This window comes from Budorcas taxicolor, chromosome 10, assembly GCF_023091745.1.
Source record: "Budorcas taxicolor isolate Tak-1 chromosome 10, Takin1.1, whole genome shotgun sequence".
Taxonomy (NCBI): Eukaryota; Metazoa; Chordata; class Mammalia; order Artiodactyla; family Bovidae; genus Budorcas; species Budorcas taxicolor.
Genome location: NC_068919.1, coordinates 74,887,950 through 74,900,588, shown reverse-complemented (window position 1 = coordinate 74,900,588; position 12,639 = coordinate 74,887,950). Strand labels below are relative to the sequence as shown.

Below are 12,639 nucleotides of genomic sequence, written 5' to 3'. Positions count from 1 at the left end.
CACCCCCTACATTGGAAGGTGGAGTTTTAAACACTGAGGAAGTTCCTCGCATAAACTTTACAAACAAGAGCAATAGACACTCCACTGCTTCCCCTTAACCCCACCATCCTAGTCTACTTGGTAACACACAATCACTGTTGACAGTAGTATAAAACTGTAAACACCTAGATTCATGATCCACTCGAGTCCACTGCTGCTAACTGCTCCAACTGGCTCAGATATAAGGAAACCCACCAGTACACTGGCAATGTTGCTTTGAGGCTATGGCCTTTAAGAGGCTGGCTTATTATAAGATGACTCATTTGAAAAGAATTCACCAAAATATCCCAGTCATCAAAAGCTTTTCTCCAACCTGGGTATTTAACTTTGGGTGGGAACAAGAAGAAATAATGAGCTGAAGCTCCAAAAAGGAACAAGGAAGAACAAGGACTCTCGGTCGTACCCATTTATCACACTTCCAGGCAACCTCTTCAGTTTAGCTAAATGAGTGAAGAAATGCTAATAGAAAACCAAGGATCTTTTATACTTTACCGTGTTTAACTTTAGGCTGTCTAATATGCAAAACTAAAGGTAAAAATAAAGGAATTGAGAACCCAGAATAATGACCTACATAAAAGTTACATGACAAGTTACCACAGCTGTGCTAAAGGGCCATGTTAACACTTAGAGGAAACCCTGGATAACTCTGAAGGTACCATCTTATATTTCTGTGTCACTAGACCCTAACGAAAGAGGGAGTAAAAATTGTTTTTATGACTCTAAATAATTATTTTTATTTTTTTTTATTTTTTTAATCATTATTTTTAAAGTGACCCACTCATCTATTAGATTTTCCACCAGTTAGTTTTTTTTTTAATGACATTAGAAACTCACAACCTAATATGGAAATATAATTTTCTCTTAAAAAAAAAAGTCATGATGCAATGAAGTAGGGGAAAGGTGCTGTCTAAATATTTAATAATTTCAAATGTCCTATAAGATTTTTTTTTTGCCTAATTAAGTTCTCAAGATAAGAGAACTAAGAGCATATGACATAAAACTAAGTTGACTGTCTCAAATTTTAGGCCCAAGATATTAATTGGATATTATGCATATTTATACTATAAAAAAATCAGTGGACAGATTTTCAAAATGTTATGGTTCTACTTTTAAAACTAATATATAAGAAACAGCAATACTAGTATTTGAATTAGCAACTCCATTTCTGGTGCTTATTTCTCCAATCTTCAATTCAAACATCCTAATCTGTACTAAAAGGGATGGAGGAAGAGTCTGACTTTTTCACTTAAGAGAAAAACATTTCAACATTAAGTAACACTACTAAATTTTAGAAATACATATATCCTAAAATATCTCCATCCTCAAAGCTGTAAATACTTGTAAAAAGAAATACTGAGCTCTTCTTCTAAAGATCTGTAATTTTTCTTGAAGGATTTAAATTTTATATCTAATTTTAATGCTTAAGGATAGTCCTTCAGAACAGTTGTCTCATACATTAAATATACAGAAACAATTGAATATTACTGTTCTATATATATATATTCCTTTAGCAATTGTCTTGTGATCATATGGATTTGAGATTCTTTAAAACTTCAGTTCCAGTATTCAAAAGCAAGAGAAATATGCCTCCCAACTTTTATAAACTACATCCAATTGAAATACCTTATCATGAGCCCCAGTATTTGATGTTCATAAGAGAGACCTTTTGATTTCATCTAGATAGTCAGATTATATTCATGTTTAAAATTATACACAGAATAAAGATTTTTAGTTCTCCTTGACATACAGAATATATTATGTATTTTAATATGCATGCTAAATTTAAAGATGTAAAGAGCACTAGTATCTCCTAACGCACAAGTCAGGTGCATTAACTTCCATTATACATATAAATTAATATGATAAATTTAGAGTAATCTTGTTTTGAAATTTCATACAACCGAAATACTCTAAACAATTTGACAGGTGTCTAGATTCATTCCCTCAAAACAGGGACAATTATGTTAATCAGACATTCAAGAAAGAAGAAATTAAGTCCCCGTTCTGAGAAATGTACTTTTTCAATCCCTAAGCATTCTATACATATTTCATTAGCTGTAGTCATGACCACTAGTCCCTAGCATAGTATTACTTTCAAGGGCAAGTGATGTTAATTATTCCTTAAACTGTAATTTAGCCTCATCCTGAACTCAAGTACTTTTTCCATTGTCATTTGACTATGGCTGATCTAACATCTGCTAAAGGGTTCCCATGAGTTATTGAGTTACCAGCTTTAACTGACCCTGGAAACATGAATGGCTACTTTAGTGGCTTTTTATCTTAAGCAATATTTAGATCTAGGTAAATTTGAGAAGACAAAAGCACTCAAGAGTTTTACAAATTACTTTTCAAAATAACAGAAAATGAAGTATCTACATAGATTGATGTTAGTGTTACAGCAAGTTACCAGAGGTCAGGCTATAGGATCAGAGAGATTACCATTTGGCATTTTTCTGATCCTTTAGAAACTAATCTCTTCTAAAACGAGGTCTAAAATGAGTCAAACTAATACCAAACTGCACTTAAAGACCCCCATTATACTTTGTATACTTTAAAGTTAGAGCAAGGGATAAACACTCAATAAAAAACTAACAAAAGGTTAACAGAATGAATATTACCTTGGTAAAAACTCAGGTGAAACGTCACTCTAAGGCTACTAATTACCAAGGTAACTTATCAAATATTTATGTGATGTTATCTGCAGTCAGTGAAATATCCTTAATGCTTCTTTGCTGATAACTTTCCACTCTGGCAACAGCATTGAAAAACTCAAGTTATGTTCACCTTTCAGAGTGTAAGGAACAACTACCTTTTAAAAAAATGTTTATTTTGAAGCAATTTTACAACTGCCTTTTTATCTCCCGCTTCCACCCAAATGAGACTTGTTAAAAGAAAAAAAATTCTATGTACAAAGAGTCAGCTCTTACGTGAGAGGACTGTGACCAAAGCTCAATATTTTTAGGCTATTTTGTTCTCTAGTTTTTATATTTCAAAAATTCCTCTCTGTGCTTGATATGGAAGAGTCCACTACTAAGTTTAAAATTAGCTTCTATATGTCACTGTTATGAACAACATGAAGTAAATCTACATCACCTGGAAGGAGATATTAAATTGTACGGTGAAAACATTAGATTAACTATGCATTTTCCAATCAGCTTTACTGAATTTCTTCCAAATTCTCCTTAAAGAGAATAAATCAGTACAAAGCAGATGAGTCAGTCCACTAAAATATAAACATGAACCCCCTTCTTCCAAGGATGTGGATTTTTAAAACTTAAGCCCAGGATAGTGGATTTCAAAGGGTTATATTTCTATCTGTAACAATCTCAAATTGGAAATATTGGAAAATGAACAAGTTGCATGTTGACAAAATATAGGACATTGCAGTTTATCTTTTTAAAAAAGAAATATATTCTAGTGATTTAAGGCAGGTATTGAAAAAGCACTATGATCCTCAAATCACAACAACAAAAAACTATTATCTTCCTTTACCATCCAAGTAATTTAAGTGCTGAAAACATATTCTTCTTGAATTTGCCATATGCCCAGAATTTGAACTGTTTTACTAGAAAAAGTTAAAAGTTTGACTGAATTTGGACTCAATATTAAGTGGCTTTAACCTTTGTCTGTTAGATCTTGTTTCAGACACCTGTATGCAGCAGAAAGCAAACTTGTTTCATATTATGTTAGGCTGTTTTCAGAAGACAACTCCTTTTGTTTACAGAAAGAATCTTTTTGTACTTAACCCTGGAATACAGCTTATTTTGCTGGAATATTCAGGTGGATTTTCACTTGAACATTTATGCCAACTCTGGTTTCTGTATTAAAAGGAGGGTAAAGTTTACCCAGATCTTCTCCCCTTAAGTTGCTGGTAATTCAAAGCAGGAAGCTCATCTGAGAATTAGATAAGATTGAGTTAGACAAATTTCACCCTATACTAATACCTTACTTAAAGACCTATATGGGTAAACAGTAAAAAAAACCAAAATAAAAAACTCCAAGACAGTAATTTTTAGATCAATTTCAGCTTTTTACTTTTAAATCTGTATTTATGCATTTGCAAAAAGTATGCCTTAACATTACTGCAATGTTCACCTTTCTCTTCAAGTAGTACATACAAATAAGCAGTTCAAGCTTCTATGTATTTTATTGTTACCAAACTTCAGGTTTCCCCTCTCAAATCTCCATGCACAAACTAAGATAACCAAAAAACATTCAAGTCAGCAAACAAGCAAAATGCATTAAAGAGCTACCTCAAATAATGTTTCTAAAAAATCAAACTTTAGAACTAATCTTTTATCATTCAACTAAGTTGTTGCACCTTTCCTTTCATATGCATACACTGGTTAAACACTTCCAATAACAGATCTCGTATTTGGCACAAGGACATTTCAAAGAAACAGAAACAAAAGGAAAAAGAAAATAGAAAGGAAAAGAGGTTTTTACGCTGTCTTGAGTGCAGGTTTAGTCCACTTCCTCGATGGTCGGTCCCCCGGATGCTCCAGAACCGCCACCGCCGCCAGGGCCGCCTTGGTATAGTTTGCTGATGATGGGGTTGCACACTCTTTCGAGCTCTTTCTGCTTGTGTTCATACTCATCTTTTTCCGCCATCTGGTTCCGGTCGAGCCAGTTGATCACCTCCTGACACTTGTCGAGAATCTTGTTTTTGTCCTGATCGCTAATCTTGCCCCTCAGTTTCTCGTCTTCCACCGTCTGCTTGATGTTGTAGGTATAGGACTCCACAGCGTTTTTGGCGGCTACTCGGTCGCGATTGGCCTCATCTTCCGACTTGTACCGCTCCGCCTCCTGCACCATCCGGTCAATGTCATCCTTGCTCAGACGACCCTTGTCGTTGGTAATGGTGATTTTGTTTTCTTTACCGGTGCTCTTGTCGGCGGCGGTGACGTTGAGGATGCCATTGGCGTCGATGTCGAAGGTGACCTCGATCTGGGGGACCCCGCGGGGCGCTGGGGGGATCCCGGTCAGGTCGAACTTGCCCAACAGGTTATTGTCCTTGGTCATAGCCCGTTCGCCCTCGTACACCTGCACCAGCACGCTGCTCTGGTTGTCTGAGTAGGTGGTGAAGGTCTGTGTCTGCTTGGTGGGGATGGTGGTGTTCCTTTTGATGAGCGGAGTCATGACGCCGCCAGCCGTCTCGATGCCCAGGGACAACGGGGTCACGTCGAGTAGCAGCAGATCCTGTACGTTCTCTGACTTGTCCCCGATGAGAATGGCCGCCTGCACCGCGGCTCCGTAGGCCACCGCCTCGTCGGGGTTGATGCTCTTGTTCAGCTCCTTGCCATTGAAGAAATCCTGTAGCAGCTTCTGAATCTTGGGGATGCGAGTGGAGCCGCCCACCAGCACGATCTCCTGGATCTGACCCTTGTCCAGCTTGGCATCGCGCAGAGCCTTCTCCACCGGCTCCAGGGTCCCGCGGAAAAGGTCGGCGTTGAGCTCCTCGAAGCGGGCGCGGGTGATGGACGTGTAGAAATCCACGCCCTCGTAGAGCGAGTCGATCTCGATGCTGGCCTGCGTGGACGAGCTCAGGGTGCGCTTGGCGCGCTCGCAGGCGGTGCGGAGTCGCCGCACTGCGCGCTTGTTGGGTGCAATGTCCTTCTTGTGCTTGCGTTTGAACTCCTCCGCCAGGTGGCTCACCATGCGGTTATCGAAGTCCTCCCCGCCCAGATGAGTGTCGCCAGCCGTGGACTTCACCTCGAAGATGCCGTCCTCGATGGTCAGGATGGACACGTCGAAGGTGCCGCCGCCCAGGTCGAAGATGAGCACGTTCTTCTCGCCTCCCGCGCAGCCCTTCTTGTCCAGACCGTAGGCAATGGCCGCCGCCGTGGGCTCGTTAATGATACGCAGCACGTTGAGGCCCGTAATGGTGCCCGCGTCCTTGGTGGCCTGGCGCTGCGAGTCATTGAAATAGGCCGGGACGGTGATGACCGCGCTCTGCACCTTGCCCCCCAGGTAGGCTTCGGCGATCTCCTTCATTTTAGTGAGGACCATGGAGGAGATCTCCTCGGGGAAGAAGGTCTTGATCTCTCCTTTGTACTCCACCTGCACTTTGGGCTTCCCTCCCTCGCTCACCACCCGGAACGGCCAGTGCTTCATGTCTGACTGCACTGTGGCGTCCTCGAACTTCCGACCGATCAGCCTCTTGGCGTCGAAGATGGTGTTGGTGGGGTTCATGGCCACCTGGTTCTTGGCTGCATCGCCGATGAGACGCTCGGTGTCGGTGAAGGCCACGTAGCTGGGGGTGGTACGGTTGCCCTGGTCGTTGGCGATGATCTCCACTTTGCCATGTTGGAAGACCCCCACGCACGAGTAGGTGGTGCCCAGGTCGATGCCAATAGCCGGACCGCGGGCAGACATCCTGACTGAGACAGGCAAGCGACGTTAGACGAGAACAGCTGGGGGAGAAAATCTGCGGCCTCAACTAACGGTCGCCTAGCACCAGACTCCGCGAACGCAACCAGCGTCTCACTCCCCTCGCTCGGCTCCCCACTCTTATAGTCGCCTCCCCGCCGCCTTTTGGAAACTCTCAGAGCCAATCCGCTCTCGGGACCGCCAGCCACAGGCTTGCCGGGATCGGAGTGACCGGCCTGAGGCCCAACAGACTTCTAGATGGATGAGGGGCGGGATTCCGGGCCAAGCTAGGACGCGAGGGGCGGCCGTTATGCAAATGAGACCCCTCCCACGTGTCCGAGGCGGCCCGCAGTCCCCGCGGCCCCAGAGCGGCCCGCAGCTTGGGGGCGTTAGGCTCGCGCCTCAGGCCAGGTGTACGCGCTTCTTCTCAATTTTCACCTTCCCTGAGTCAGGATTCGTCGACGTCCGTTGGATTGGCAGGGCACGCAGGCAATGAGTAGCGCGGATTCCCAAGTAGGGCGGGGAGGAAAGGATTGGGGCGTGGCGCTGGGAGGAGTCGCGGAAGCAGAGCCGGGAGAAGGGAGCCACCTATACGGTTTGCTCAGTTCTTAAATCCTGAAATGTCGATCAATTACTAGTGTCTCGGCCAACCTAGCTCGCTGGGGCGGGGCAATTCGTTCTGAGTTGGCGACAGCAAAGAACTAGGGCCAGAGCTGGCTTTTTTCTTCTGCCCGCTTGTGGGCGTTGGCTTGGCGGGGCCTGGGCGTGAGGGCGGCTACAGCCCCGGGAGGAGGAGCTGGGTGGAGGACTAAGAAATGAAGATGAAGTTTCTAGGACGGGCCGTCGGCCTCCTGTAATTTAATTTTGCGTGCTTCGCAGAGTCTTGGTGTGAGCTATGGATATCTTATCTGGCGGGCGGGGGCAGCAGGAGACTGGGAGAGCTACGGAAGAGGCTGACCATTTTTCCCTGCGCGCGGAGGCCTACAGAGTGGCAGGGAGGCATGGGCGTGGTTGCAACTCTTCCCCTTTCTTGATCTCACTTTCCGTTTACCCTGCTTGTCTTACCACTTTAAGCTTCCTAGTTTCATCTCCCTGTTCTCTCGCCACTGCTTTTATTTTCCGTTTCAAGTGCTTTATCCGCCGCTTTGAGTGCTCCGGGAAGTCTGTAGTCAAACCCCACACGTTGAAGTATCATAAAATAACCCGGTCTCACGCCTCTCAGGATTCTCTTAACCCAGGCTATCGTAAACTCAGCTGAGTGAGAACTCTCAGAGGAGGTAGATAGAAAGGAGCGCAATTCATTCTGTCGTGTTTAAGAGGAATATGGGATAGGTGATAGAAGCAGGCTCCTATAAATGGGCTCCGGAAGGAAGACAGTAACAAAACAGCGGTAACACTTCACCTTATGTGGGGAAGCTGGAGACATTCATTCAGCTTTAACAAGTCCCAGGATGTGAGAGTAAGACGACGAGTGGAATAGTGTGTCTTTATGAGGTTGACAGCTCAATAAAGAGCTAAAAATAGCTCAAGAGAAGTGCTATGGGGAACACAAAACAGGGAGCGCATCCAGTCGGGGAAACTAATGTTCCCGAGGGCTTCCTGTAAGAGGTGACATGACAGCCTCTGACCTTTGTCATTCTTTGCATGGGTTGTAGCATGGGCAAAGATAAGAGCAGTGTGTGCTGGGGGCAACTACAAGTTGAAGGTTGGTGTCAGTACATGAGGAGGGATACAAACAAGAAATAGTCTCTTCAGGTGGACGGGATATGCCATGATCTTTTCCCTGAGGCTATGGGGGCGTGGAGAGAAACATCTTTTGAAGGAAGTTATGAGACAGTGCTGGAGAAAAGCTTTTGAGAGTAACACAAGTTATCTATAATTTAAAAAATAACGGTGACAGAATCCTAGAAAGTTAACCAATGGATATTTAAGTTTCTTTTATCTAGTTGTGTATGTAATTTCGAATTTTTAAAAGTACATTTGCTATTAATTTGTTAATCTCACTTCACAATTCCCATCTCTTTTTCCATTAAAGAAGTTAAGGAAAAAACTTTAACTAGGAAAACTTTTTAAAAATTAGGAATATAAGGATCAAACCAAAAATTTCTATTGAAGTTGCCTTAAATGGTAAGTACGGATTTCTTGATTTTATTCTTAGAAATTCTTGTCTTTTGTGCAGTTAAAAAAGCGAGTTCAGGGTATTAGTGGACTGGAGAGCAATACATAGTCTTTATAGAACTAATGATATGTGATTTAGATATAGGGCCCAACTACAACTGAAAGCAGAAGAGAACTGTGAGAAACACTGACTCTACAGATCTGTTGTATTCAGTCCTCACACACCTCAAACAAAGCAAGATGGCGAAAAAGAAGACATGCCAATTCTTACACACAAAAACCAAAATTCGAGTTTCAGAAGGGAGAGGTTCTTTTGTATAGTAACTATGTACTATCTCTCTGCACAGTTATTACATCTTGCCATCTAACTACCACATTCATCATTAATACAACTTTCTGAAACCACAGTAGCAGTTTTATCTGTATTTTCATTAGCTGTATGTATTTTTTTGTTCTAACTTTTCACTCAGTAAATTGATGTTTCATAAGTTTCATACTTAAAATGGCATCCTGAGTTTGTCCCAAAAAGACACAGTGTTTGCATTTTTATTTCATATGAAATAAATTTTTGCAGTTCTGGAGCATTATCATATACTGACCTTTCTTGGATTTTTTAATATTTTTCTCGTTTGTATGGATTAAAAAATTTTTTTTCTATTTTATGATTGTGACTCATAATTCCTTAAACTTGTGGCACATTAAAAATGATCAAACTTAGCAAACTTAAGATGAAATGATATTCATCAACCTCAGTAATGGTGCAGCAAAACAGGTAAAGCCCTACCTACTGGTGGGAATGTAAATTAGTACAGTCTTTCTGGAGGACTATGTGACAATATTTTTTCTTTAACTTAAATATGACCGTACCCTTCATTTAGCATTACTCTGTGGGATTTATCTTAAGGAAATAATGGAGCATGCAGGTGTATTATTTATGATAACAGTGATAAAGGGGAAATGGCTTAAATATCCAACAATAAGAAATAATTATTTGACCTATAGTCATGAATTAAAAATTGTTTACAGGATTTTTAATGACGCAGGAAAATGTTTTTGGTATAATTAAGTGGAAAAATTAGATACAACAGTTTTGTATCATCTTAACCTCTGTAGGATAATCATATATATGAGAATTGCATCAAAATTGGTTATCTCTAGAGAGTAGGATTATCAGTAATTTTTCTAAATTTTCTTTTTTACAGATGATTTTTAAAGCTTGGCTATCAGCATTCAACTGAAATACGATTCACTAATCCTACTATTTATGTAGAAATTACTACTGATTTTCAACAGGTGAGATTTGTTTGGCAGATTATAAATAGGGTGTTTCAAAATATTTTTAAAATCCAAAGACTGAGATTTTACACAGTCTGAATAAAACAAAAACTATATGTGTGTCAAATTTTCTCTGATGAACTCCCCAAATCCAGAAGAGTACCTGGAACACAGTAGTAATTCACTTGTTCAGTGTTTATTAAAAGTGACCCGAGACATTAAAAACTGGAAATAATAACTTCACTTTTTCCCTGTATAAGAGGAAGATTCTTTGCTTGCCTCTTACATTTCTGTACTAAATAATACTGCAGAGACCAAAAATTGAAACAAATTCACATCTGAAAATACTTGTACCTAGAGTTACAAAGATGAATAAGATGAGGTCTAAAACTGTGTGCTTGTGGTAGTAAGGCCTACCCTAAGGAGATTACCTGAGCAAGAATACATTTTTTCCAGAATTTCTAGTAAAGAAATTTATGGATATTCTGAAACCCTCTCATTCCCTACCCAGGCACAACCTTCATAAAGGTTGTGGATTGAAGAGGTAATGTTGCCCTGAAGCGAGGAGTGGAGTCAGTAGCAGCCTGTAATTTGAGAACCTATCAGCAAACTGGAGTTCAACTTGTTATATTTAAGATCTCTATGAATACTGCCATTTTATAATTCTTTGGATGTACCCAGTCCCAAAATATTTCTCCAATCACCTGTTACTAGAATTTCACCATCTGCTTCTTTGAATCTTGAAAAAGTCAGTCTTTAAAAGTTCTATTTGAATTGTAGATACACAATAATTGGAATACGACACTACTTTGCCTTGTATGGAAGGCTAAGGCTCCCAAACCTGGAAGAGAGACTTTTCTAGAAAAGTGAATCTGTGTAATAGCAGACAAATTGTACCTTTTTCAGTTTTGTAGAGTGTTAACCTTGAAGACAAGACACTCTTGTAGAATACTCTGAAATAATTTAAAAGAAGTAAAAGAATAATTTAAAAGAAGTCGCTTAGTTGTGCCAGCTCTTTGCAATCCCATGGACTATACAGTCCATAGATTTCTCTAGGCCAGAATACTAGAGTGGCTAGCCTTTCCCTTCTCCAGGGGATCTTCCCAACCCAGGGATGGAACCCAGGTCTCCTGCATTCCAGGCAAATGTATAGTCCATCGGGTCACAAACAGTCAGACTCGACTGAGCAACTTTGAAAAAAGTGAAGCTGTTGTCTTATATATGGAGAATCAGATTCAATATGCCGTCATTGCTAATACTAACTTCTGTGAAATTATGGCACTTATCTTTCAGAACTTACCCGAAATGAAGAGAAGACTCATTGCTGATCACTTGAAAAAAGAAAAACAATTTTTTAAACTCTCAAATGGAAATTTAACAAAATGAACTACATTGATAACGTAGCTATTTCTCTGAATAAATTGTTATTTTGAGAAATAGATTAACCCTCTAAAAGAACTAAATACTATGTCAGTTAATTTTTATAAATAATTACCTATTTTTATATTATGAGGAAACCTAATTTGTTACCATCTGTTTGCCATGAGATAGTACTCTTCTAGTCATTCTGTATTGAAAGAAACCAGGATTTGGAAATAAGAATTTTAGTTAATTCTTTGTGCACTTCTTAAGGTGCTCAGGAATACTATAATTAGCTATATCAGATACTTTATTATTCTGGTATTATAGAATGAAAGGAACAGATAACTTTTCAGTCAAATAATTTTTTAAAAAGAGCAAGGTTAGAAAAGTACAGTATAAAAAAAGTAATATAAAGACATTTTAAATTCTGAACATAGAGGAGGAAATTTTATTAGATAAAGCGTGGGTTAAAAAATGTAACAAAAATTCTCTATGTAACCCAATAGTCCATTTTATACTAATATACAGAAAGTAGTCACATTATAGAATGCATTTATATCATTTATAATTATTATAATTTATTACATTTGTAGTTTAGTACAGTCAAAATTTAAGTCATATTTCTGTTGTAAATCTAATTCCACCAGTAATCAAAAATTGTTGAGTTTCTACTATATTGATCTAGCACCTTGAATTATTGATAGTATTCTTTTATCTTTACTGTTTTCTGTTTACTTGTTAGAAGTCTGCAGTTCTATATGCTTGTTCATATTTCTAGAAGAAACTGGCTATAGTTTTTGGTTTTTAGACTATAACACTTCTCTAAATTTATTTATTTCTCTTAAAGCAGATGAATTCTTATGAATTTGAAGTCTTTAGTGGATTTCTCATCTCCCTTCTCACCCCTGTACCCAGTATCACATTTTAATTAACTTTTTCTGATTTTTTGTTAGTCTAATTATTAGAATATTCATGTTATTATCCTGCTTTATATCTAGAGATGTTAAATGTCTTAAATTCTGCATCTGCTCTTAAATATGTTCTTAAGTTAGATATCTTTGTGCAACTCCCTATTAAAACATTTGAAGGCATTGGCATAAAAACAAAACCATTTCTGAATATATACATCTTGATATTGCAGATGAAACAGTAATGATTATGATGATGATATTGAGTTGACTACGCAGTTAACCAAAACTACAGATATATTCACAATATGCAAATAATATGGCTGTAAGATTAATATGGTTGAGAAATGTATGTATATCTATCTTCAGGTTAAAATATCATCAGACATTTCATTTTCCCATGAAAGCTTTTTTAAACATGTTAACAGTGGTTTCATTCAATACTTAGTTGAATTTTGTCTTGAAATTTGAAAACTGAGAAGCATGGTATTATGTTTTAATACCAAGAATAAATGTTTAACAGCTTATTCTGCCTATTAGGTTACATTGCTAAATTGAGAAGAAAATG

The 12,639-nt window shown here is 39.3% G+C and overlaps 1 protein-coding gene and 1 non-coding gene across 2 annotated transcripts; one reads left to right on the top strand and one right to left on the bottom strand.

Moving 5' to 3' along the window:
• Nucleotides 1-4,054: 4,054 nt before the first annotated feature.
• On the bottom strand, nucleotides 4,055-6,524 carry HSPA2 (heat shock protein family A (Hsp70) member 2). The gene has a single exon (XM_052646239.1). It carries the CDS (start codon nucleotides 6,412-6,414, stop codon nucleotides 4,504-4,506), a length of 1,911 nt encoding a protein of 636 aa, XP_052502199.1. The 5' UTR covers nucleotides 6,415-6,524; the 3' UTR covers nucleotides 4,055-4,503.
• Nucleotides 6,525-11,066: 4,542 nt separating this feature from the next.
• On the top strand, nucleotides 11,067-11,135 carry LOC128054911 (small nucleolar RNA SNORD2). The gene has a single exon (XR_008200056.1). It is a non-coding gene; the product is annotated as a small nucleolar RNA SNORD2 (small nucleolar RNA).
• Nucleotides 11,136-12,639: the final 1,504 nt, after the last annotated feature.

Bases quoted from the DNA above. Each gene is read 5' to 3' on its own strand.
- HSPA2 (XM_052646239.1), bottom strand. From the start codon at position 6,414: ATGTCTGCCCGCGGTCCGGCTATTGGCATCGACCTGGGCACCACCTAC.